This window comes from Phaseolus vulgaris, chromosome 1, assembly GCF_000499845.2.
Source record: "Phaseolus vulgaris cultivar G19833 chromosome 1, P. vulgaris v2.0, whole genome shotgun sequence".
In the NCBI taxonomy this organism is placed as follows: Eukaryota; Viridiplantae; Streptophyta; class Magnoliopsida; order Fabales; family Fabaceae; genus Phaseolus; species Phaseolus vulgaris.
The window spans coordinates 46,560,963-46,587,592 of record NC_023759.2 but is presented as its reverse complement, the minus strand read 5'-3'; the positions used below and the strand labels follow the sequence as shown (position 1 = coordinate 46,587,592).

Below are 26,630 nucleotides of genomic sequence, written 5' to 3'. Positions count from 1 at the left end.
CTGCACACACCAACCGCTGATTTTGACTTCTTCGATGCTTACCAAAAGAAGAATGCACCTTTTGCATCACATTCTCTGCAATAAAATTTACAATGAAGATTAATATAAAAATTCCTTTAAACATATTTAAATTTTAACATAATGGTTGTTACAATCACTAATTACCTGAAGCTTTTCCTACTACAAAGAAGACGAATCCTTCTTTCGTTGCCGTGTGGACGATTTTTTTTGACCAAACAATTACAGCTAACTTACAGAAAAAAAAATATTAAATTATATAAAAAAATATTAAAATAAATAATATAGAGAGTTTTAATGTTGTTGTATAAAAAATATGGATTCCTAACTTATACTATGCAGCAGTGATTAAAGATGTATATACCTACGTTGTGCCATAATAATTCATGTACATTTTTTCTATTACATGGAATTTTTTAGGATCTAACTTAAAAATTCACAAAATAACACGTTTTATGTCAATTTTCTAATAAGCGCAAATCAGTAAATAATTTCTTCGTAGATAACAAGTTTATGTGAATTTCAATATTCGTATAAATTATTCGCAAATCTTAAAAAAAACTCCGGAAATATATTTTAAATTTTAGACTTCAGATTTAACTTTCCTGCAAATTCAGAAACCCTGATCACATTTTCTGCTAATTTTAAATTCGCAGGTCATTTTTTCTGTACTTTGCAGTTAAAAATAATAATAACTAAATTTAAAATTTATCAAATATTTAAATTCACGGATTAAATAATTTTTTGGTACCTTGTAAATTATTTCGTATTAAAATTGATATCTTCAAAACAATTTCAATTTTGTAAATGTATTCAATTCAATACCGCTGCTAGTCAAATATTTGAAGGTATGTTTTTATAAGACAAAGAAAAAACAATATATTAAAACGGTAAGTTTTTTTAAAAAAAGTAATTGTTATAACAAAATTAGCTTATTGATTAAATTTTAGATATTCAAACTCGAAAAAAAATCGGAAGTACTATTTAATTCTAAATTTATTATTTATGTACAGTAAACATAAATAATTAAGAAGTGTGTTTCATATAACCATATATAATTGACATTCTAGTTAATGTAAGCTTGTTTACTTTTCAGTTATCTTCTTACAAGGTCAAAACGAATTTACATAAATAATAATCTTGTTGTGTATTGTTTTTTTTTATTCAATCTTCTTTTTGTTTTTGTTTTTGTCTTCTCATAATTTTATTTTTTTTGGTTTTGTCATGTAAAGATCGATACATGCTGCAAAGAAGACATTCTGATACTATAAAACATTTGAATTATAAATGCTATTGAACAAATATTTTATTTGTCTTATGACAATCTATTTATACTATTTTATGATAAATCTTTACTATTACGAGTCTTACTTAGACCTAATATCTTATTGTTAATTCATGCTTATAATTTGTTTAGAAATCTATAATTCTTATTAAGGTTTTTTATTGAATTCTCATCACATACTTAGATTATTTATGTGAAAGTCTATTTAGTTTATGGTTCAGGTGACATAAATGATGATAGGTGAATTTAGTTTATGGTTCAAGTGACATAAATGATGATAGGTGATTGTTTGTCGCCGAACTAACAGATTGATAAACCGAATGATATTAAAACTTTTCGAATTCTCATTGCAATGTAGGAACTAATCTTAACTCAAGAAGTTGAAATACCGGACACCATAATAAATAAATAAATTCTTTTTAAATAAATTACACTACCAATTTTGAAATTGTCTTAAATTATAAACTATAATCACACCTTTATTTTTTATATATCATTACAATAATAATAATAAGCTCTCTTAAAAAGTGTAGATGTAAATAAAAGGGTGAAATATACACAATGTTTTTGTCCACAACTATTTTTTAATTACGATGTGATAACCCTTTCAAAGTAATGTAATAATACAGTAACGTTTTAGAATAAATAGTGTTTTGATAAGTAATATTAAATAAACACTCATCAATTAATTATATATAAATAATATCGATGATTATAATATATGGATACTTTTTCTATGTGAGGTCTATTAAGAATGAGTTAAAAATATCAGCCAATGAATTACTGTTTTATCATAACTTAAGCAGCTTCCTATAATCTAATCGCAAAAAAAAAAACATCAGAACTTTGGAAGCTATGTCATATGGGTATATAGTATAAAAAAATGAATTATGCTGCTGGGGAAAATTATTTAAAATTTTAAAATAGTTTATAGAACACCCTCTTATATAATATAATAAATTATATTACTAACCATTAGTTACTTTTAAACCGTTGATTTTCAATTTGTAGTTAAGGTATTTCACAATCGCATGACTTTAACACTAATGGAAGGGTTAACAGTGATATGGTAATAAAACTTGTTATTAAATTTAGAACGTTATATCTTTATTATTATCTTTTACCAATATTATTAATTATAATTTGTGTTTTTGTTTTTCTAACGAGCTGAAAGGAATATCAGGGTAATAATGTTGTGCTTGAAAAAGGTAAGAAGGAGAAAGAGGATATCATATTATAATAATAGGAAAAAGTATCGACACCCTATATAAACTATTTTACTATTCTTTTGGTAATCTCCTTAAATTGGAAATACACTTCCGTGCAATAATTCTCCCTTCAATCTTTCATTTACTTGTATATGTCCATTGATTCATTCTAGTTTCTTTTGATGCAATCACCATTTGAATTGCAACTAGCTCTTTATTATAGGTGGTGCATTTCCCAGACTAATAATCACCTTCACCTTCAGGTTCAAGCTGAGACCTTCATTTTTCTCTGTTTTGATCAACATTTTTTTTTTTCACCTAGCATTTTTTCAGATTATATGGATTCATATGATATCTCAATTTTTCATGTATAATTATTCATTCTTTTATAATGTACTGTATTGATTCTAATTATATTCAATTCTGAAAAGTATACTTTCTTACCTTGGTTCTAATTATATCTGATTTATTTTTATCATATCACTAACTTTTAAATTGGTAACTAATGTAAAAAAATGTATGATTTTTATTAGTATGTGTTAAATCGATTATGTCATAGATACTGAAATTTAAATATAATAAATGTACAATCAATTATTTTAGTTAGTAGGAACTATACACATTTAACCGATTAAGATAAATAAATATTTGATTAAATTTTTTAATTATACTCAAATGAAAAATGCTACGTATTTCCTATTACACTGGTAACAGCATGACGCATTTGAATTTTTATTGCAATTCACATTATTTATAGTGATGTTGATATTTAGTTATGATTCATTTATATATTTAATAGTTTTCATTCATTTGAAAAAAAAGAGTGATGTTCTTAAATGTCCTAAAATAATAATCAATTAAAAAATTGCTTAAAAATTAGTTTTTATATTCGTAGTATATAAATTATAATATTTAGTATTAGAAAGAAGATAAAAGAGGATTAGGCACCAGATTAATCAAATTCTCTCTAATAAATTTATTAGCACACATGTTTATATATTTCAATTTAAAAATATTTGAATCTCTTTGAATATTTGTTATCGCTAAAGCCAAAAACATTTTGAATAAACATATATAGACTTTGCTTATGTAATATATGGAAAGCGTATATTTAAAAATGTAAATTATACTTTTAGATAAAAATTCATTTGTAATTTATTTTATTATATTTAAATTTTTATTATTTATCACCTACTTTTTTATATATACACCTCCTAAAAGTAATGGGAATTTTCAACTGTTGAAAATAGTGAATGTTTTCAAATTGTCGAAAATAGCGGGGGTTTTAAACCGCCGGAAATAACGGGTGTTTTTAAACCGCCAAAAATAGCGGGGGTTTTAAATTGCCGAGAATGGTGGAGTTTTCAAAACTGTCGGAGATAGTGGGGGTTTCAAAACCGCTGGGAATTGCGGGGTTTTTGAAAACCGCCGGGAATAACAGGGGTTTTCAGAACCACCGGAAATAGCGACGCTGGATCTTCCCGGGGAAAGGCAAACCGCGAGTAATGCACTTAACGGGGGTTAAAACCGCTGGTAACGTCAAATATAACCCCTGTTAAAAATAATTTTTTTTGTAGTGTATATTTATTACATCTATTTAACACCTACATGTAATAATAATAAAAGTACTTATTACATCTATTTAATCCCTACATTAATAAAAATAGTTATTAGATGGGAGTGTAGATTTTGAAGAGTAGTATTATCTCTTACCGAAAAAAAATTTAACATCCAAAAAAATATAAAACACATGCACTTGATAAACCATTCTAATAATATAATAATATTATAAATTAAAAAATAACATAAATATAATTAAAATATTAGTTTATTAAGGTGTAAAGTGTATCTTTTATATTTTATATTAACACCCTATCTCTTATTACAATAAAAGGGTTATGAGTATGTTACATTGTTATGGGTTGATAAACCTTTTATTTATATAACTATCTTATAAAAATTTTATTTATTTTTTATTAAATGATTTAATATGTTTTTAATAAATATCTCATCAAACATTTTATAAGATTGTGAGTTGATGTGAAACTATTTTATTTTTTTCTTAAGATATTTAATTAAAATATAAATTAAATTATTTAGAAAAAAATTATAATAGAAAGATGGTTATACAAAATAAGATGGTTGAAAGATAACATTTATCTAATTAATTGTCAATAAAGATCTTCAACAAAAATGAATGAAGGATTTGACCTATCATATTACTTTGTTTATGTAATTTCTAAAGCACTGCTCTGCATTTGTTGGAACCTTCAGTTAGTGACTTAACAAGAAAAAAGAGAGAGTAAAAAAAACTCTAACAGTACCATGCACTGCTCAGTTTCAGATTGACAAGCAGAGGATGAAAAAAAGAGTTACACAGGAAACGATATATATGGATGAATCCACAACGACGAAGAATTTTACAATTTAGTTGGATTAACGAGGAGTTTGTTGACGGCGGTGGCAATGTTGCAAAGCTTGCGGAAGATGGCGCTCTTAACAGAGAGAACGTCATCATCTCCGGGGATGGAGGCGTCGCAGGTGTCGATGGCAGCCAATGCAGCTTTGAGCCAAAGTTGTGCATCAACTTCAGAATCGACCATCAAGGCAGCGATGGTGTCCTCCAGTTGGCTCTCTGCGTCCAAGATGTTCTCCTTGCAGTCAGCCAAACCTTGTTGGACATCAGGGTCTAGGTTGTCGTCGTCAATGAGTATTTTGGCGTCGGTGAGGATGTCAGAAGCGTTTGTGGCAGCAAACCTAAGAGAAATGATTGCCAAGTCTTTGAGGTTTGCGTTAGGGCTTTTGACTGGGTCGGAAGAGAGGACCTGAACGCAGATGTCTCTGCTTGGGGACAATGTGCATACCTTGTCGATCAAACTCTTTCCTCTTAATGTTACCTCACCAATTAGTGGATTCGTTCCTTTTAGTATTTCCAGTGCAGTTGTCTGGTGTGCCATTACAGCTACGCATAGAACCAACGCCCAGAAGAGTTTTGTAGAGTGTTCCATTTTTGTATTCGGAAACCAAAGTTTAAGGTTTTATTTTCTTCTGGGAATTGGTGTTCTATGCCGCACACCAGGACGAGGAATTATTGAGCCCTTAAGGAGGGATTTATAGTGGTCGAGTAGCACTCCTCTCCATTCATTTTTTTTAACACCTAATTAAGGATTCCAGTTTTCAGTGCTTAATTTTAGAACTATACCAAAGTATTACCAACCAACCTTACCTATTTTTTTTTTCAGGTTACATGACTTTTCTTTTTCTTCCTTCTTTTTCTCTCTTTTTGGATTCAATCAACCTTTAAAACTACATGTTAAATGGTTACTTCAAATTCTCTCTCGCTATAATTGGTTACGTCAAACCAAACATTTGTCATAAACTCCTAGCCTAAGACAAATTTGAAGTAACAAATTAACGGAAGAAATTATTAAAAATATATAACTACTCTTTCTTAGAATAAAATTTAAATTATCTCATTGCACGATATGCTTTACTCAATTTTTAAAAAAATTTTATATTGAAACTATGGTTAATTCGTATTGAAAAAAATATTATCAAAATGTATTTTACGTAACTATTTCCTCAAACATATAAATGTCATATTCTCTTGTTATGTTAAAATGTTAACATATATATATAAAATATTTCATCCTTCTTTATTTCACACACACTTTGTGAAAATAATATCATTTATAAAATTTATTCTAAAATAAATTTAATTGATACATTTAGATGGATATATTTTAAAAAAAAATTATAATAAAAATATATCATATAGAGGAAGCGGCTATACACTTACAGAGATTGGTGTCTTATGTGTGTTTCTCTATCCTTCTTAAATAGTATGCAAGCCAGCAACTATATCCACATTCCATGGTGGAGATGCCATTTTTTTATGGAGAAGATCGTGGACAAGATGATAGAGAAGATCGTGGAGAAAGTAACTACTTTAAATTTGTTTTAGGCCAACTAGAAGATGTTGAAGCAGAATGTATGAGTAGAAGTATAAGAAAACCAAAAGCTTAAGAGTTTATGACAAATGCTTGATTTGACGTAACCATTTATACTGAGATATATAATTTGGCGTAACCGTTTAACATGTAGAGGTTGATTGATAAGTGTTATAATTCAGTAATATTTCATGCATAAAGATAGACATTTATGGACTTTAATTGATAAAAAAGTTGTAATTCAACCTCTAATTTAGGAAATTGAACATTTTTACATATTTTTGAATTATAAGATAAATATGAATGATTTATTTCCAAATTTGTATTAATTTCAGGAATTGACAAGTTAAAGACAAGATGAAAAGACAAAGTTGGAACATTGAAAACTCGTCCAAACTTTCTCAAACTCGCCTAAGCAAAATCACTCCTGAAGAACTCACCCAAGGCTCGCTTAAGCGAGTTCACTTCAGTGAAGTTGAGTTTTTTCTCGTGAAACTCGCATAAGGAAACAATATCTCGCTTGAGTGAGATGTCACTTAACCCAAGCCCAATTAGGATAAATAGAAGGCGTGAGGCATAACCCTAGACATCATTGGGAGGATATTGAGAGGTAGAAAATCCTAGAGGAGGCAATCGTCAAGGAGAGACATATTGAATCTTCTTTTCTTGTTTTTCATGCTTGTAATGGTCAATATGAGTGGATAATTCCTCCCTTTGGGATTTGGAGCAATTTGTTCAAACTCTTATGTATTGAGGTGATATTTATTTATAATATTTTATTCTTGATTGATGATTGGTATTGTCATTTTATTATTAAAGTTTGAATTTTTATTCATGATTTTGATCCTTAGATTTGACTGAAAAGTACTTCTAAACATCTGACCTAAATGATAATGTTTAAATTATTTGAATGCTAGGAATATATTTCAAATGTAAATTGCTTTATAAAATTTGTTTGTAATGATAAAAGATTTTTTTTTTTATAAATATGTGAAAAATTGATATTTAGGAGTCATTCTTAATAACTTTGTGTGAGAGAAATCGATATGAATGATTTTAATATGTGCATCAATGTCAATTAAGATGGTATGTTATATGTTTTTATTCATTAAGAATACAAACGAGTGAGAAGGATGAACCTCAATCCTAATTTTTCCAATTGACTCATCCAAATTTTTTACTTTTCTTTTATTCAATTTCTTACAAATTCATGATACAAACAACTTTTCAAACAAACTTTTACACATTTATTTATATTTAGTGAATGATATACTTAAGATTTTAGAACTGTTCCTTGTGGTATAGTTTCTGGATGCTTGTTTTGTTTGGTTACCTTGAAGATATATGTGGGTGTTAGCTACATGTGTTGGTTGGTTCTTGTATAAGGGTTGAGACTTCCCTAAAGTGACCCCCTTAATTAATTTTATTATCTGTTGATGAAAAAACTAATTAGATACCAGTTTATAAACTATTTATTAATAATATAAACTACTTTAGATATTAATAATTTTTTTAGTTTCTAAAATAATATCTAATTTAATTAATATAGTGACTAATTATTTTTTGTCTCTAAAATTAGTCATTATTTAATGATTTTCTTATGATAAAAATTATTTAAAATTTTAAAATAATTTACATACCACACTCTTATATAATAATAAATTACATTACTAACCATTAATTATACTTTCAATCCTTTGATTTTCAATTTGTACTCGAGGTATTTCACATATTACCCAATATTATGAATAATAAAATTTATTCACAATAAGCAAAACATATTATTATCACAATCACATGACTTTAACACGAATGGAAGAGTAAACAATTATATGGTAATAAAATTTGTTATTAAATTTAGAAGGTGGTATTTTTCCAACACGTTATCTCTTTATTAATATCATTTACCAATATTATTAATTGTAAATTTTGTTGTTTTTTTTAACGAGCTGAAAGGAATGTCATGGTAAACTATTTTTTTAAAGATATTTAATTAAAATATTTCAACCAAAAATTATAATAGAAATGATTATATAAAATAACACGGTTTCTTGCAACCTTTATCTAATTACTTGTCAATAAAGATCTTCCACAAAATTGAATGAAGGATTCAACCTATCATTACTTTGTTTGTGTAAGCTTAAAGCACTGCTCTGCATGCATTTGTCGAAGTCCTCAATTAGTGACTTAACAAAAAACAAGAGAGAGAAAACTCTTACAGCAACATGCACTGTTCAGTTTGAGATTGACAAGCAGAGGAGATAACAAAAAGAGTTACATAGGAAACGATATGCATGGATGGATCCACAACGGCGAAGGTTTTTACAATATAGTTGGATTAACGAGGACCTTGTTGACGGTGATGGCAATGTTGCAGAGCTTGCGGAAGATGGCGCTCTTAACAGAGAGAACGTCATCGTCTCCGGGGATGGAGTCATCGCAGGTGTCGATGGCAGCCAAGGCAGCCTTGAGCCAAAGTTGTGCATCAGCTTCAGAATCAACCATCAAGGCAGCGATGGTGTCCTCCAGTTGGCTCTCTGCGTCCAAGATGTTCTCCTTGCAGTCAGCCAAACCTTGTTGGACATCAGGGTCTAGGTTGTCATCGTCAATGAGATTTTTGGCGTCGGTGAGGATGTCTGAAGCGTTTGTGGCAGCAAACCGAAGGGAAATGATTGTCAAGTCTTTGAGGTTTGCGTTAGGGCTTTTGGCTGGGTCGGAAGAGAGGACCTGAATGCAGAGGTCTCTGGTTGGGGACAATGTGCATACCTTGTTGATCAGATTCTTTCCTGTTAGTGTTTCCTTGCCGATTGGTGGATTTACTCCTTTTAGTATGTCCAGTGCAGTTGTCTGGTGTGCCATTACAGCTACGCATAGAACCAACACCCAGAAGAGTTTTGTAGAGTGTTCCATTTTTGTATTCGGAAACCAAAGTTTAAGGTTTTATTTTCTTCTGGGATTCTGTGTTCTATGTCGCAGACCAGGACGAGGAATCACTGGACCCTTAGGGAGGGATTTATAGTGGTTGAGTATAACTCTTCTCCATTCATTTTTCAACATCTAATTAAGGATTAGTTTTCAATGCTTAATTTTAGAACTATACCAAAGTATTAACAACCAACTCTACCTAATTTTAGTTTTAGGTTATTTGGCACTCATTTTCTTCCTTCTTTTTCTCTCTTTTTGGCTTCGAACAAACTCCGAAATTACATCTTAAATGGTTAGTCAAACCAAGCATTTATCATCACCTCCTCAACTTTTTTTTCGTCTTCTACTTGTACATTTTGCTTCAATATATTTTCTAGCTGGCCTAAAATACATTTGAAATAGTTACTTTCTTCAAAATTAACTGAAGAAAATATTAAAGATATATAAATACTCTTTCTTACAATAAAACTTATATTCTCTCATTGCATGATATGCTTTACTATTTTTTTAATTTTATATTGAAACTTTGTTAAATTTGTATTGAAGGAGTATTATCAAAATGTATTTTACGTAACTATCTCCTCAAACATATAAATGTCATATTCCACTGTTATGTTAAAATGCTAACATATATAAAATATTTTATCTTTCTTTCACACACACTTGATGAAAAGAGTCATTTATAAAATTTATTCTAAAATAAATTTAATTGATACATTTAGATGGATATATTTTAAAAAAAATTATAATAAAAGTATATCATATATTTAATTTTAATTGATATTACTTTATATGTTTTTAATATGATAAATACGTACAAAAATCATCAATAAATATATTTAATTAACGGATTTTTATTATAACGGTTTTTTTTTACACAATTTTTTCCCATTCTACCCTTATATAATATATATCAGTTTATTAATACAAAAATATTTTATCATTTCATATGAATTACTTAAAAAATAAAATTATTTTTTAATTTTTTAAATTAATATTAATGTACAATTTTTATATAACTTCCTTAATCTTTTCTTAATTCTTTATTTTGAGGCAACAAAATAGCATACTCTCACACATTTTCATACCAAATCTCACATATAAAATAAAATAATATCTATTTTCAATCACTCTCTACACTTTATTTTTTGTTTTTCAATTTTGACTCATCCAAAATTATTTCTATATGCATGTTACATTTCTATTATCGTGAAAATTATGTAAAAGAATAAAACGTGTATACAATGACGCAAGTGTTTCCACTATAGTGACTATGATAATGTTTATTTTAAAAAATATATTATTATTTTTTGTCTTTTATCTCTGTCATTTTTAATGTCCGATAGAAAATTGTATTTTTTTAATGTTCTTTACAAGTTAAAATATACAAAAACAAAATTCATTTCAGCGACTACGTTTTTTAGTTACTAAAACATTATAAATGCTAAAAATTTAATCATGTTAAATTAACTCCAGTACCTGATCTAGTAAAGAGTACTAAAAAAATAAAAATAAAACATACGTCAGGCAGGATCCAACGCAAAAGTATGATGAAAATATGCAAAATTCGAAGTCATTATGCAATTAAATATATAATTAGTGGTCCTTTGATATATCATTAATAATATTTTCTACTATATTATTTATATGATCTCCTCTTGTAGTAGAAATTAAAAGAGTTTGGCATAAGATTTGTAAAATAAGTTTTATTTACTCATCTTGTTAATACATGGGGATCACTTTATTGCTCATGATGATTTTTTATTAATTGATCCATCTTTCAAATTGTGGAATCAAATGCATACTTACAAAAATATGATTCCAAGGCATCTTCACTAGTTCTTTTATCTCATTAATTAAAATTCCTGAGAGGCTTCTCCAAAATATAACAATACCGTTAATGATCCAGCCTCTTCCTTGACCATCATATCAACCATTAATCTTCAAAAAAAAAAATCTCTTACATTGCAAGATTAATACCAAAAAGCAAGGCAGGATTACCAAGACTATATTTTTAGAAAAAAAATACATAAACAACTATTTTCTTTATCAATAAGAATAAATAAATAAATATGGATCACTTTAGAATGGTTTAGAACTTTATACATAATCATACATTCATAAAAATAAATAAATAAATATGAATCACTTTAGAATGGTTTAAAACCTTGTACATAACCATACATTGTATGGAAAATTTAAAATTTCATCTATTGTCTTATTTTTAAGAAATATCTTCCCATTGTTCTCATAACATATACAAACCTAACAAGAATCATAATAAAATATCTCTTATAAACCTTAACGAACTGACACCCCACACATGATTGCCATGATTTTGAGTTTCAAAAAAATAGACGAGAAATTAAAGGAGTTTGATCCTTCTTTTTACAAGAAAGAAAATTTATCTTAGAGCATAAAAGAGAATAATGTAAAAGATACAAGAGAAGCGTTAGCAACACTCTTAAAGTATTACCGTGTGTGTTGTTATCGTTTTTCAAGATATAAACATGTTTATTAATAGCTTTCAAATGAAAATGGATCTCATACATACAACTATATTTGAAACAGAACTAGTATACGAAAGAACAAGATATCATTTTTAGCAGTTCAGGCTTCAAAAAGAGAAAACAAGAGAATTATGATAGAATACAAAAAACATCCATTCCATGGCTTTATAGAATATAAGAAAATATCATTCATAACATCATCTTTTTTTAGCAATAAATAAATAAAATAAAATAAAACATTTGAAGGGTATTTCAATCCTTATACATAATGTTAAAAATCCCTTACCTAAGGCCAAGGACCAAGAACAAATCCTGCCACATAATACCTTTCAATCTCTGAATCAAACAATGCACACAAACTACACAATGGGCCAGAAAATACAAGCCCCAAAACACCAAACCGACCAGTCCAACATAACCACATACACACCTAACAAAAAAACCTACAAAATCCTTCCACCCAAAAGAACCAAAGTAAAACAATGCAAAGAAAAGAAAACAACAAACTTCAATCCTTCATAACCCCAGTAACTGACTCAAGAACCTCTGACAAACATCAAACCCCTTTATTGGCCAAAGACCAATGTTAGTAGCACCCAGCCAAACAACAAAAGATAAAAGATATGCAACAAGAAATAAACCATACATGTCGATCCCTCAGGAACTCCTTAGAATTACTAACAGCCCCTCGCAGTTCTTTCCAATCGTCGTATTTAGACTCAATGATCTCTTTCCACATCTCTACAGACTGAATACGCCAAATCCATTTCCCTAAAAGCGCATCATTAAAAAGTCTTATATCTTTTATACCCAAACCACCTTTCTCTCTAGAATTGCACACCTTCTCCCACGCCACCCAAGCAACCTTCTTGCCATCCTTCCCCAAACCCCAAAGGAAATTCTGTATTTTCTTAATAGAGAGAACCACAGACAATGGCATCTTGAAAAAAGACATATAGAACAAAGGAATATTAGAAATAACTGACCTCAACAAACAAACTCTACCAGCCATAGATAAAAACTTCTCTTTCCATCTATCCAATCTTTGCCGAATCTTAGCGACCACATTATCCCTGAAGCGCACTCTCCAATGATTTTCGCCCACCTCCATACCCAAATACTTGAAAGGGACATTTGTAATCTCGCAATGTAAAACAGACGAGTAATGTTGCAATTGAGATTGACTTATACCCACCCCTCCAATCTTATTCGAAGCCGTATAATATAGATTTGATCACCATTATGTTTTGTGGGCAAACCTTACAAAAGAAGAGAGTTTCATCCGTAAAGTGCAGCATATTGACCTTTACTCTTTTAGACCCAACCTCCACACTCTGCAACAGATCCTTGGCAACTGCTTGCCTGACTAGACCTGCCATTCCTTCAGCCACTATAAGGAACAAAAAAGGAGCAAGAGGATCCCCCGGTCTAAGACCCTTCCCGGGTTTGAACTCCTCTGTTGGACTCCCGTTTACAAGGATGGACACTGAAGTATACTCTAGACACGCTTTTATCCATCTAATCCATTTACCCCCAAACCCAAGCCGGTCTAGCATATAATAAAGAAAATCCAATCGCACTGAATCATACGCTTTTTCATAGTTTACCTTTAGGAATAAGCATGAGGATTTCTTCCTTTTGACTTCCTTTAGGGTCTCATTTGCTATCAACACACTATCCAAAAGGCCCCTCCCCTCAAAGAAAGCTGCTTGTCTATCATCATTGACCCCCCAGTAACACTCTTTTAAGTCTCTTTGACAGCAACTTGGCCACAATTTTATATATGCACCCTACCAAAGATATCGGTCTGCACTCATTTAAGTTTGAAGGATTACTTACCTTAGGGATAAGGGCAATGAAGGACGCATTTAGTCCCTTAGGCCAAAATTCATAATTCTCAAAGTTTTGAATTGCCCTAACGAAATCTGACTTTACAATATCCCAGCTAATCTTTATAAACTCAAAATTATATCCATCAGGTCGTCCTGGGCTTTTCGCCCCTTCGCAGTCCCAAATTGCCTCCTTAATCTCCTCTTCAGAAAAAGCCTTCAAAATATTTACATTATCCTCCTCCAAAATGCGCTTAAAGGGAACATTGTCTAATCTAACCTGAAGATTTTCCCCCTCCATGAATCTAGCCTCAAAGAAGTCCTTCACGCTTGCATCTCATGAAGTATTTTTGGGAAGAGATAATTTTCAATCATATGTTCTCACTTCTCAGGTACATAGACAGCAAGACTACTGAATAAAGGGCGCAACAACATTTGTAAATAAAGATGAATATTTCAATGTGTCTGAAACCAGTTTAAAGAGGAAAAAAGAGACGAAGAGAAGCACAAGCGATTTAACTTTACAGTGTAAATCAATTGAACCAAATAAAAAAATAAAATTCAAACAAATTAATCGGAACAAAAAGAAACCCTAAATTACAAGATGACATAATGAAATATACTAACCTTTGTTGACCAAACAAGAAACGATGGAAAGATGTAGAGTGAGAGAGAGGAGCAATAGCCTTGCCAGATTCACAGTTAAGGCCTACTGAAATTGAGAGTAATGCGCCAGAAATAGATTGGAGAATGGAAATAATTTCAATGTGACGCCGTCTAAGAAGGAAGGAGGTTAGGGTTTAAGATGGTAAGGGGTCAAGGTCAAGGTCAAGTAGTGCAGGGTTCAAGCTCACTGGTTGTGTGGCATTGTGTAAGTTGGAGCAGGGTATACAAAATTTAGGGGTTTAAGGAGACAAGGCTAAATATGTCTCAATTTGAACAAAAATTTGGAATCATGTTTAGCGAACCGACACATATTGTTTCACTAAAAAACACACTTAATTCAATAGCAAATTTAGTGTTTGAAATCAACAAAATTATTTAGCGATCGATATCAAAATTGCCACTAAAATAATTTTTTTTTATCGCTATTTCAATCACCAATAATATTATTCTTATTTTACTTTATACAACCATTGATTTCATTTTCTGTAGTTATTTTGATCCTTCTTTCAGTTATTAAACAAACATATATTACTAACTATCTATTTATTTGTAGTTTTGATTGCTAATTTGTTGTATATATCAATTGTTCTTTGTTTTAGTCATAATTTGCAATTTATTTATTTTGATCACTAAATTTGATCATCAAAAAGTCTTTTTTCTGGTTAATAATTTTAAGTATATAATTTAAAAGAATTAATTATATATTAACTATAATAATTTTAATAATAAAAATAATATTAGCATTTAGCAATATTATTATAATTATATAATAATAATATGTTATTATTGTAATAATATTGTTAATATTATTTTTATTATTATAACTATTAGATCTAATTTTTATTATATTTTTTTTATAAATATTAACTAATAAATACTTTTATTAGAATATATTATTGTAAAAATAAAATTAATATTAACAAAATTATTATTTTAATAAAAATAAAAATATTATTACTAATTATTATAACTAATACTATTAAAGTTGAAATATTATAAAAATAAGAAATTAACTATAATATTATTATTTATTTTTTATCAGTAATAAAAAATGGATAAATGTGAATCACTTTAGGGATAATCCAACTCTTACACATAATAATAGACCTAGTTCACTCCCACCTAAAAAACACGTCATCAGACACCTATGATTAAAAACACCTGACTTTACTAAAAAATCAAACATCCTAAAAACAAACACTTGAACTCAATAATATATCAAGAAATCATCAGCATACAGACCAGAGGTTCTAGATACCAATCGAAAAAAGAAAAGAATTCAGAAAGAGACTTGGATGTAATCCAAAACCAAGTCTTCACTTGAATCGAGACAACCACTTCTCAATATTATTAAATTTGTATTTTCTATATAAAAAATTATTAAAATAATATCAGTTATAACTATTATTATTATAAAAATAATAAATATTATATTTCAATGTTTTTGTTCTTATATTAATATTAATTTTTATATTATATAATTAATTTTTAAATAATATTTAAATTTATATAATACTAAGAAATAATTAATTAAGACAAAAAGGTAAAAAAAAAAAAAAACAAGAGAATAAGAGGGGGGAAAGTGTTTTTCAATAAATATTATCATATGACTATCCTAAATATCAGCATTTTAATAGTTTTTATTTCAACATATATGTTATTCTCATGGAAGTATCATCTCTAATTTATACCTTTAACATCATTTAAAAGTGAACTAATATGGTATGCAAAAAAATAATGTCAACTTGAATAAGTGATTCGATATAGAAAATGTTAATTACTTTTTAGTTTTATTTTATTATGTTTTTTCCACTAAATCTTTGCTTTAGTTAACTTTAATTTTATACCATACTTTATTTACTTATAGGCTCAAAGTAATTTACTCTCCTTAATTAGCTTAAGTAGTTTTATAATTAGTTAATTTAAACATTATAAATTAACTAAAATGTTAACAAGGTGGTGAATAAACATGAATTTGTCAATTTAGGAACATGCAACGAACCCCAAATTTACTTTCTAATAAATGGGAAGTTGGATCCAATTGAATTAATGCTAGTAACTAAGCTCATAAAATTCTCAAACTAGTGAAAGGGCTGAGCAAACATGAGTTATGGTAGACGTTTCTTTATGCAGTTTTTTCTGTGACTCCATAAGTTAGGTGAAAAGATGATTTTACTCTTAAAAGTATATATTATCGGTTTAAAAATATATTTCCCCTCTACAATCTGAAATATTTTTAAAAAATAATATATTTCAGAATATAAGATATTTTTGAAATCTGATTCTATAATCTAGAATATATTGTTTTAAGAAACATATTACATATTATAGAATTCTGAAAATATTTCTAAAAATATCTTCTGAATTTTATAATTTGAAATATAATTTTTTTAAAAAAAATACATTATAAATTCTACCATTTATAATGTATTTTTTTAGAAAATATATTTTAAATTATAAAATTCAAAAGACGCTACAAACAAGTGTAGAGCAGGTTGGCCCGCTAACCCACATAAATAAAAAATATTTTTTTTTGTAAAAATAATCATACTCCACACACTCATTATTGCATTGTAACCTTTATTTTTATTTTATTTTAAAAAAATAAATATAGTGTACTAAAAATGAAATGTTTTATTTTAATCATATAAAAGAGTTAATATTAAGAGTGAAACTGTATCTAGTTTTAAGTAAAGTCTTATATTTAAAATTTGTAATAAAAAAATAATATAAAAAAGATATTTTAATAAGATATTCTTTAACAAATTAGTCATCTTCACTAAAATATTTTGTTGCAAAATTTTAATAGAATATTCTGATACAATTATATACATATAGAAAAAAAAAATACAAAACAAAATTTTAATTATTTTTATAAACTTTCGACAAATAATAAAGCTAAAATAATTTTTCCATCAGATATGCCTTTGAGATTTAGTGTTAAATTCAACAACGATTATCCTATCAAACAATATGTGAAAAATGAATGCATATCAAATTATTTACAAAATAACTACAATGAACACATGAAGATCTTTAACAACATTCCCACAACTAGATACACCAAGAGAACCTTTAGCATTGAAAAATGTTCTATTTAAAACCAATACCAGGAGGAGGAAGTAAACAAATAAGAATAGGAACACATGAGACTTTCTTATTATGTATTATATATGTATGTCTACACCAAAACTTTAAAAAATAATGATATCTTCTAAGATGAAATTTTTACCATAAAAATTCTCAAATTGATTGACGTCACCATAAATTATGCTTTTAATTTTGTCATAAGATAATTTCATAGAATTTAAATTTTATTGTAAGAACGATATCTTTTGTTAATTTGAAGAAAATAACTACTTTAAATTTGTTTTAGGCCAGCAATAATATGAAAAAAAGTAACCAGTTATAGAATTTGACGTAACCATTTAATATGCAGTTTCGGAGGTTGATTGAAGCAAAAAAAAGAGAGAAAAAGGAGGAAAAGGAGTGCCAAGTAACCTGAAACAAAAAAATAGGTAGAATTGGTTGTTAATACTTTGGTATAGTGCTAAAATTAAGCACTGAAAACAAGAATCCTTAATTAGGTGTCAAAAAATGAATGGAGAGAAGTGTTACTCGTCCACTATAAATCCCTCCGCAAGGGCTTAGTGATTCCTCATCCTGGTGTGCGACATAGAACACCTAATAACCCCAGAAGAAAATAAAACCTTCAACTTTGGTTTTTGAATACCAAAATGGAACGTTCTACAAAACTCTTCTGGGTGTTGGTTCTATGCGTAGCTGTAATGGCACACCAGGCAGCTGCACTGGAAATACTAAAAGGAATAAATCCACTAATCGGTGAGACAACACTAAGAGGAAAGGGTTTAATCAGCAAGGTATGCACATTGTCCCCGAGCAGAGACCTATGCGTTGAGGTCCTCTCTTCCGACAAAATCAGAAGCCCTACCGCAAACCTCAAAGAATTGGCAATCATTTCCCTTAGGTTTGCTGCTACAAACGCTTCCGACATCCTCGCCGACGCAAAAACACTCATTGACGACGACAGCCTAGAACCTTCTATCCAACAAGGTTTGGCTGATTGCAAGGAGAACATCTTGGACGCAGAGAGCCAACTGGAGGACACCATTGCTGCCTTGTTGATCGATTCTGAAGCTGATGCACAACGCTGGCTCAGAGCTGCCTTGGCTGCCATCGACACCTGCGATGCCTCCATCCCCGGAGACGATGATGTTCTCTCTGTTAAGAGCACCATGTTTCGCAAGATCTGCAACATTGTCATCGTCGTCAACAAGGTCCTCATTAATCCAACCATATTATAAAAACCTTCGCCGTTGTGGATCCATCCATACGTATCGTTTCCTGTGTAACTCTTTTCTTCGTCCTTTTCTTGTCAATCTCAAATTAAGTAGTGCATGTTGTGTCCGAGTTTTTTCATTTCTTTTTTTCTTGTAAGAAAATGACTACTCGGACAAATGCATAGTTGTGTTTAAGAAGTTACACAAACAACATGATGATAGGTCATGTTTGCAGGTTGATTACACCTGAGTAGCTTGTCATAAGAAAATTTTGTTTGAGAATTGATAAGAATTTTTTTATTTGAAATATTTGATTATATCATTTCCTAGTTCTTATCTTTTTCAACTTCGTAGAAGCTATCATTATAATGTTGGTCATGATAATAAAATATATTCGTACTAAATATAAAAAATATAAGAAGAATCATATGCAATATATATTTTTCTACAATAAAGATAAAAATCGCTACACTGTTTTAATTCCTATAATAGAAATAACAAATATATGATGTATTTCTATAAATTTGTCTATAAGAATTTATTGGAGAATAAAATAAAATAAAATAAACATTTTAAAATTAGTTTATTAATAAATTTAAAATTAATTTTTTTGAAATAATTAACATGAAATATATTTTATAAAATTTTATATATAATGTTATTTTAATTTATGTAAAAGAAAATTATGATTACCTATCGAACAATACGTGAAAATGAATGCATATAAAATTATTTATAAAATAAATCCACCGTAATAACAAGTTGAGAGTCGTCGTAGACATTCCAAATATTAGTCTAACATTTGGATATAACAACTCCATAATGAGAATTTATGAAGAAAAATAATGACAATAAACGAGATTTTTTCTTATCACCCTTTCTTTTTATTTTCCATCTAGCATGGTATAAAAAGAAATTAATAAATTAAAAAGAATTAATAATTTTAGTTTTAGATACATTAAAAAATTAAATACATTAGGTGTAGAAAAATAATTTTAATATTTAAAAGAGTTAGAAATATAATTATTGAAGAAAGAAATGAGTTTTTACAAAATAATAAATAATAAATTAAATAAATGATCATCTCTTATTTATTTTTCTTTTTATATTCAACATATACTATATTATTTCTATAATTAACAACAAATTATACAAAATAAGTAAGAAAACTGCTTCATATTTTCTTTTTCTTAGATTGTACAACACAATAATTATTTTTTTATGTTATACAACATAATAACATATACATTGTCACATCACTCTCCATATTTAGTATGTGTCGGATGGACATGAGTACGACCTATTTGGAAAACATTAATGATGTTGAGGATATTATTGGCTTGGTGAGGGAGTTTATGAGCATGGGTGCGGTGTTGGACCTTTCAGAAAGTTTGACTTGCTTTGGTAAGCATGGTGACACAGCAGTACCTGTACCTGCACTCACCGCAGTAGCAACTCCATCACCATCTCCAGGGATGAGAGAGATATTCTTTTGGGACATTAGGAGGGAGAAGAGAATAAATAAAGAGAAGGGAGAGAGAGAATTTTAGAAGAGTAAGTGCGAAATGTAGTTGAATTAATGATGAATAAGAAGATAGATCTTAAAATACAACAATACAAAATAAGTTAAAATTAGTGTTACAATACATATAAATAATAATTTAAATATTATTACCTACTTTCAATCTTACTAATAATTATTTTCCTGTCCATGCTGAAATTCAAAAAAATAAATTGTGTTTTTATGATAACCATTATCTATGTGAGACTAATAGACAACAGTTGTTGATAGGAACAGTTGTTTATGTGCAGGGTCATAACTATAGACGACGGTTTTACAATTAGCTGTTGTCTATAGGTTCGTTTTCATAATTAACCGTTGTTTATAGGTTTGTTTTCATTTCAAAAATGTCACTACATTTGAATAAACAACGTTTGACTATAAACAAGTGTGGTAAGATTGTAGTTGGATGCCTCACCAAAATTTAAAAAAATAATGATATCTTTTATGCTGAAATTTTTACAACTTACAACAATTTCCAAATTGATTGATGTCTTCATAAATAGAAAGAGTATTTATATATCTTTAATAACTTCAACTATTAATTTGAAGAAAATAACTACTTTAAATTTTTTTTAGGCCAGCTAGAATATGTTGAAGCATAATGTATGAGTATAAGTTGTAGAAAACCAAAAGCTTAGGAGCTGATGACAAATGATTGGTTTGACATAACTAATAGTGAGATATAGAATTTGACGTAACCATTTAAGATGCAGTTCCAGAGGTTGATTGAAGCAAAAAAAACGGAGAGAAAAAGAAGGAAGAAAAGGAGTGTCAAGTAACCTAAAACAAAAAATAGGTAGGGTTGGTTGTTAATACTTTGGTATAGTGCTAAAATTAAGCACTGAAAACAAGAATCCTTAATTAGGTGTTAAAAAATGAATGGAGAGGAGTGTTACTCACCACTATAAATCTCTCCGCAAGGGCCCATTGATTCCTCATCCTGGTGTGTGGCATAGAACATCAAACCTCAGAAGAAAATAAAACCTTCAACTTTGGTTTTTGAATACCAAAATGGAACGTTCTACAAAACTCTTCTGGGTGTTGGTTCTATGCGTAGCTGTAATGGCACACCAGGCAGCTGCACTGGAAATACTAAAAGGAATAAATCCACTAATCGGTGTGGAAACACTAACAGGAAAGAGTCTAATCAACAAGGTATGCATATTGTCCCCAAGCAGAGACCTATGCGTTGAGGTCCTCTCTTCCGACAAACTCAGAAGCCCTACCGCAAACCTTAAAGACTTGGCAATCATTTCCCTTAGGTTTGCTGCCACAAACGCTTCCGGCATCCTCGCCGACGCCAAAACGCTCATTGACGACGACAGCCTGGAACCTGATGTCCAACAAGGTTTGGCTGATTGCAAGGAGAACATCTTGGACGCAGAGAGCCAATTGGAGGACACCATCGCTGCCTTGATGATCGATTCTGAAGCTGATGCACAACGTTGGCTCAGAGCTGCCTTGGCTGCCATCGACACTTGCGATGCCTCCATCCCCGGAGACGATGATGTTCTCTCTGTTAAGAGCGCCATCTTTCGCAAGCTCTGCAACATTGTCATCGTCGTCAACAAGGTCCTTGTTAATCCAACTTTGTTGTAAAAACCTTCATCGTTGTGGATCCACATATATTTCGTTTCCATTACAACTCTTTTCTTCATCTTTTCTTGTCAATCTCAAATTGAGTAGTGCATGCTGTTGTCTGAATTTTTTCATTTCTTTGTTTTGTTATGTAAGAAAATGACGGTTCAGACAAATGCATAGTTGTGTTTCAGAAGTTACACAAACAACATGATGATAGATCATGCTTGGCGGTGGATTACACCTGAGTAGATCCTTCATTAGGTTATTTGGAAAATTTTGAATGAGAATTCATAAGAAAATTTTGATTGTATTATTTCTTATTTCTTATCTTTTTCAACTTGGTGGAGGCTATCATTATAAATGTGATGGAATTTTCCTTTAGTAATGTTGCTCAAGATAATAAAATATATTCGTACTAAATACCAAAAGTATAAGAAGAATCATTTGCAATATATATTTTTCTGCAATAAAAATAAAAATGAGAGTCTTGGTTATATCGTACACTGTTTTAGTTATAATAGAATAACAAATATATGATGTACTTCTATAAATTTGTCTATAAGATCTTACTGGAGATAAAATAAAATAAAAATAAATATTTTTGAAATTAGTTTATTGATAATTTTTTATTTTTTTTTGGAATAATTAATATGAAATATGTTTTATAAAAGTTCATATACAAAGTTATTTTAATTTATGTAAAGAATGTTTTTTCTATTGTTTCCTATAAATATTTATGCGCAGTTTATCACTAAAACAAGACATATATTTATGAATTGTTTGGATGGGTTTCCTCATCTTTTTAAGAAAGAAATAAAATTATTTTTTTTCATAAACTAAATTTAGTAAAGCTGATTTGTATAAGTTCTTTTATATTTTTTTTTTATTTTTAACTCATAAACTAGTTCTTAATTGATATAGAAGTTATTTTTTTCTAAAAATATCAAACATTTCCATAAAATTAATGATAATGACACAAGAGTCTGTATAAAAAATAAACACCAAAAAAAGTTGAATTCTTTTAATCTTTCATTTCATAATTAAATTATATTCACTGAACTGGTAATAAAATAAAATTCTTTATTAGAAGAAGATACAAAATTATAATGTATAAATCATGAAAAAATTGTACAATAATTCAATATAGCTTAACAAATTGTATAATAATTCAATATCGTTTAATAATTCAATCCGAGAATAACTTATAATTGATTGATAGGAAGTGGATAGAAGCTTCCTTCCAATCTTGCATGTCAAAGCACTGTACGGCTTTAATAAATAGTTCTGATGAGAAATTCAAACTTTCCTATCTTTTTTGTCTTTGGGAAATTGTATACTAAAATATTGTTTATTGATCCCAATTTATTCATATCAAATTTTCTAGTAAAAAGTGCAAACAATTTATTGATCCCAAACCATAGCAATCTAAACTTCAAGAAACACAAAAAAAAACACCAATAAACTTCTTCATACTCCAACCACTACAAGAAAATCATGAAATAGAAATCAATTTTTAGATACCAAAATAATTAGTTACAATAGGAACTAAAATAGAGATCATTTTAGAAACTAAAAAAAATTGGTTTCTAAATTAGTTTCTATTATTTTCTATTATTGTTAAATAGTTTCTAAATTGGTATCTAATTAGCAACTAAGGTTTTAACTACCAATTATTTAATTTCTAAATTTGGTAGCAAAAACCTTAGTTGTTAATTATAAGGTGAGGTTTGCACCCACTTATATACTATATATGAAATGCTCTAATCTTTAGTCGATGTGGGATCTCCAGCACACACCCCTCACGCCGAGAGTGACAGCTCATGCGTGGGACAACATATTATGGGTGGTCTGATAATGGCGAGTGACCTGATAAGCCCAACAAACACTCGCTAGGATAGGCCCAGAATGACTTTGATACTATATAAAGAAGTGAACTTTAAGTTTAACTCAACCTCATAAAATCGACTTATAAGATATAGTTTACACCCACTTATAAAGAATAAAATATCTTAATTTCTAGTCGATGTAAGATCTCCAACAATTTACAACCAATGACTTGTTGACCTTTTGGAAGTTAAACAAAATTTTGCATCATATTTTTATGAAGAATCTCCATTTCTTCTTGAATTATTGGCATCCACGGATAAACATACAAACAAATCATAGTGTCTTGGAAAGTTGATTGTCATCCTTCTTCATTTTGAAGACAATACACATAATGGTTTTCATAACATATTATGAGTGTTTAGATGATTTAAATTTATCTTGTTTTGATCATCAAATTCATTCATTACTATCCTATTTTCATTCAAATTCACTTATATACTATAAATTGACATAATCTCTAGTTGAAGACATGAGATCTCTAATACATATGTGGACTAATATTATGAAACTCTCTTCTAATAATTTAACCGCCTAATTTGTTAAGCTATATTAAATTATTGTACCATAAGTTCTTGATTTATACATTATAATTTTCTGTCTTCTTCTCATAAAGAATTATATTTTATTCTCAGTCTGAATGAATATTTTTAATTATGAAATGAAAAGATTAAAAGTGAATTCAAATTTTTTGGTGATTATTTTTTATACAGACCCTTGTATCATTATCATTAATTTTATGGAAATGTTTGATATTTTTAGAAGAAAAAAAAGTCTACATAAATTAAGAACTAGTTTATGAGTTAAAAATAAAATACAAAAACTTATACAAATTAGCTATACTAATTTTAGTTTATGAAATAAATAATTTTATTTCTTTCTTAAAAAGATGAAGAAACTCATCCAAACAATTCATAGATATATGTCTTGTTTTAGTGATAAACTGCCCACAAATATTTCTAGGAGAACAATAGAAAAAAAAATATTACATAAATTAAAATAACTTTATATATAAAATTTATAAAATATATTTCATATTAATTATTTCAAAAAATTAATTTTAAATTTATATCAATAAACTGATTTTTTTTTAAAATATTTTCTTTTATTCTCCAATAAGTTCTTATGGACAAATTTATAAAAAATACATCATATATTTGTTATTTCTATTATAAGAACTAAAACAGTGTAGCGATTTTTATCTTTATTGTAGAAAAATATATATTGCATGTGATTCTTCTTATACTTTTGATATTTAGTACGAATATATTGTATTATTATGACCAACATTACTAAAGGAAAATCGCATCACACCTATAATGATAGCCTCTACCAAAAGTTGAAGAAGATAAGAACTAGGAAACAATATAATCAAAATTTTCAAACAAAAAAATTCTTATCATTCTCAATCAAAATTTTCTAATGAAGGATCTACTCAGGTGTAATCAACCTGCAAGCATGATCTATCATCATGTTGTTTGTGTAACTTCTAAAACGCAACTACGCGTTTGTCACATAACAAAAAAAATATGAAAAATCTCGGCCAGCAGCATGCATGCACTGCTCAAGTTGAGATTGACAAGAACAGAATGAAGAAAAGAGTTACACAGGAAACGATATATATGGATTGATCCACAACGGCGAAGATTTCTGTAATATAGTTGGATTAGCGAGGAGCTTGTTGACGACGATGGCAATGTTACAGAGCTTGCGGAACATGACGCTCTTCACAGAGAGAATATCATCGTCTCCGGGGATGGAGGCATCGCAAGTGTCGATGGCAGCCAAGGCAGCTCTGAGCCAACGTTGTGCATCAGCTTTAGAATCAATCATCAAGGTAGCAATGGTGTCCTCCAGTTGGCTCTCTGCGTCCAAGATGTTCTCCTTGCAATCAGCCAAACCTTGTTGGATACCAGGTTCTAGGCTGTCGTCGTCAATGAGCGTTTTGGCGTCGCCGAGGATGTCGGAAGCGTTTGTAGCAGCAAACCTAAGGGAAATCATTGCCAAGTCTTTGAGGTTTGCGGTAGGGCTTCTGAGTTTGTCGGAAGAGAGGACCTCAACGCATAGGCCTCTGCTTGGGGAAAACGCGCATACCTTGTTGATTAGACTCTTTCCTCTTAATGGTTCCTCACCGATTAGTGGATTAATTTCCTTTAGTATTCCCAGTGCAGTTGCGTGGTGTGCCATTACAACTACGCATAGAACCAACACCCAGAAGATTTTTGTAGAGGGTTCCATTTTTGTATTCGGAAACCGAAGTTAAAGGTTTTATTTTCTTCTGGGATTTGGTGTTCTATGTCGCACACCGGGATGAGGAAGCATTAGGCCCTTGTGGAGGAATTTATAGTGGGCAAGTAACACTCCTCTCCATTCATTTTTTCACACCTAATTAAGGATTCTTGTTTTCAATGCTTAATTTTAGCACTATACCAAAGTATTAACAACCAACCCTACCTATTTTTTGTTTCAGGTTACTCGACCCTCCTTTTCATCCTTCTTTTTCTCTCTTTTTTGCTTCATTCAATCTCTGAAACTGCATGTTAAATGGTTACGTCAAATTCTATATCTCACTATAATTAGTTACGTCAAACCAAGCATTTGCTTTTGATTTTGTCCAACTTCTACTCATACATTCTACTTCAACATATTCTAGCTTGTCTAAAGCAAATTTAAATTACTTACTTTTCTCGTATTATAGCTGGCCTAAAACAAATTTAAAGTAGTTATTTTCTTCAAATTAACAAAAGATATCGTTCTTACAATAAAATTTAAATTCTATGAAATTATCTTATGACAAAATTAAAAGCATAATTTATGGTGAGGCTTGTTAAAATAATCTTTAGAATGTGTATGCTTGTTATTTAAACTTAAACCAATATTTTTATTATTCTATGAGATTTTCATAATAG

General features: G+C 29.3%; 5 protein-coding genes and 1 long non-coding RNA gene across 6 annotated transcripts; 2 read left to right on the top strand and 4 right to left on the bottom strand.

Annotated features, from left to right (window-relative positions):
* Positions 1 to 4,650: 4,650 nt before the first annotated feature.
* LOC137816234 (putative invertase inhibitor) lies at positions 4,651 to 5,585 on the bottom strand. The gene has a single exon (XM_068619309.1). It carries the CDS (start codon positions 5,517 to 5,519, stop codon positions 4,932 to 4,934), a length of 588 nt encoding a protein of 195 aa, XP_068475410.1. The 5' UTR covers positions 5,520 to 5,585; the 3' UTR covers positions 4,651 to 4,931.
* Positions 5,586 to 8,558: 2,973 nt separating this feature from the next.
* Positions 8,559 to 9,439, bottom strand: LOC137816233 (putative invertase inhibitor). Its single transcript, XM_068619308.1, has one exon. The coding sequence runs from the start codon at positions 9,369 to 9,371 to the stop codon at positions 8,784 to 8,786; it is 588 nt and encodes a 195-aa protein (XP_068475409.1). The 5' UTR covers positions 9,372 to 9,439; the 3' UTR covers positions 8,559 to 8,783.
* Positions 9,440 to 12,033: 2,594 nt separating this feature from the next.
* LOC137814756 (uncharacterized) lies at positions 12,034 to 14,617 on the bottom strand. Its single transcript, XR_011081679.1, has 2 exons — positions 14,353 to 14,617; positions 12,034 to 14,137 (listed from the first exon to the last, which is right to left on the bottom strand). It is a non-coding gene; the product is annotated as an uncharacterized lncRNA (long non-coding RNA).
* Positions 14,618 to 18,059: 3,442 nt separating this feature from the next.
* LOC137816231 (putative invertase inhibitor) lies at positions 18,060 to 19,021 on the top strand. The gene has a single exon (XM_068619307.1). The coding sequence runs from the start codon at positions 18,129 to 18,131 to the stop codon at positions 18,714 to 18,716; it is 588 nt and encodes a 195-aa protein (XP_068475408.1). The 5' UTR covers positions 18,060 to 18,128; the 3' UTR covers positions 18,717 to 19,021.
* Positions 19,022 to 21,202: 2,181 nt separating this feature from the next.
* LOC137816230 (uncharacterized) lies at positions 21,203 to 22,150 on the top strand. Its single transcript, XM_068619306.1, has one exon. The coding sequence runs from the start codon at positions 21,268 to 21,270 to the stop codon at positions 21,853 to 21,855; it is 588 nt and encodes a 195-aa protein (XP_068475407.1). The 5' UTR covers positions 21,203 to 21,267; the 3' UTR covers positions 21,856 to 22,150.
* A 2,948-nt stretch (positions 22,151 to 25,098) lies between these two features.
* LOC137816229 (uncharacterized) lies at positions 25,099 to 26,027 on the bottom strand. Its single transcript, XM_068619305.1, has one exon. It carries the CDS (start codon positions 25,957 to 25,959, stop codon positions 25,324 to 25,326), a length of 636 nt encoding a protein of 211 aa, XP_068475406.1. The 5' UTR covers positions 25,960 to 26,027; the 3' UTR covers positions 25,099 to 25,323.
* Between the last annotated feature and the right edge of the window lie 603 nt (positions 26,028 to 26,630).

Bases quoted from the DNA above. Each gene is read 5' to 3' on its own strand.
- LOC137816234 (XM_068619309.1), bottom strand. From the start codon at position 5,519: ATGGAACACTCTACAAAACTCTTCTGGGCGTTGGTTCTATGCGTAGCT.
- LOC137816233 (XM_068619308.1), bottom strand. From the start codon at position 9,371: ATGGAACACTCTACAAAACTCTTCTGGGTGTTGGTTCTATGCGTAGCT.
- LOC137816231 (XM_068619307.1), top strand. From the start codon at position 18,129: ATGGAACGTTCTACAAAACTCTTCTGGGTGTTGGTTCTATGCGTAGCT.
- LOC137816230 (XM_068619306.1), top strand. From the start codon at position 21,268: ATGGAACGTTCTACAAAACTCTTCTGGGTGTTGGTTCTATGCGTAGCT.
- LOC137816229 (XM_068619305.1), bottom strand. From the start codon at position 25,959: ATGGAACCCTCTACAAAAATCTTCTGGGTGTTGGTTCTATGCGTAGTT.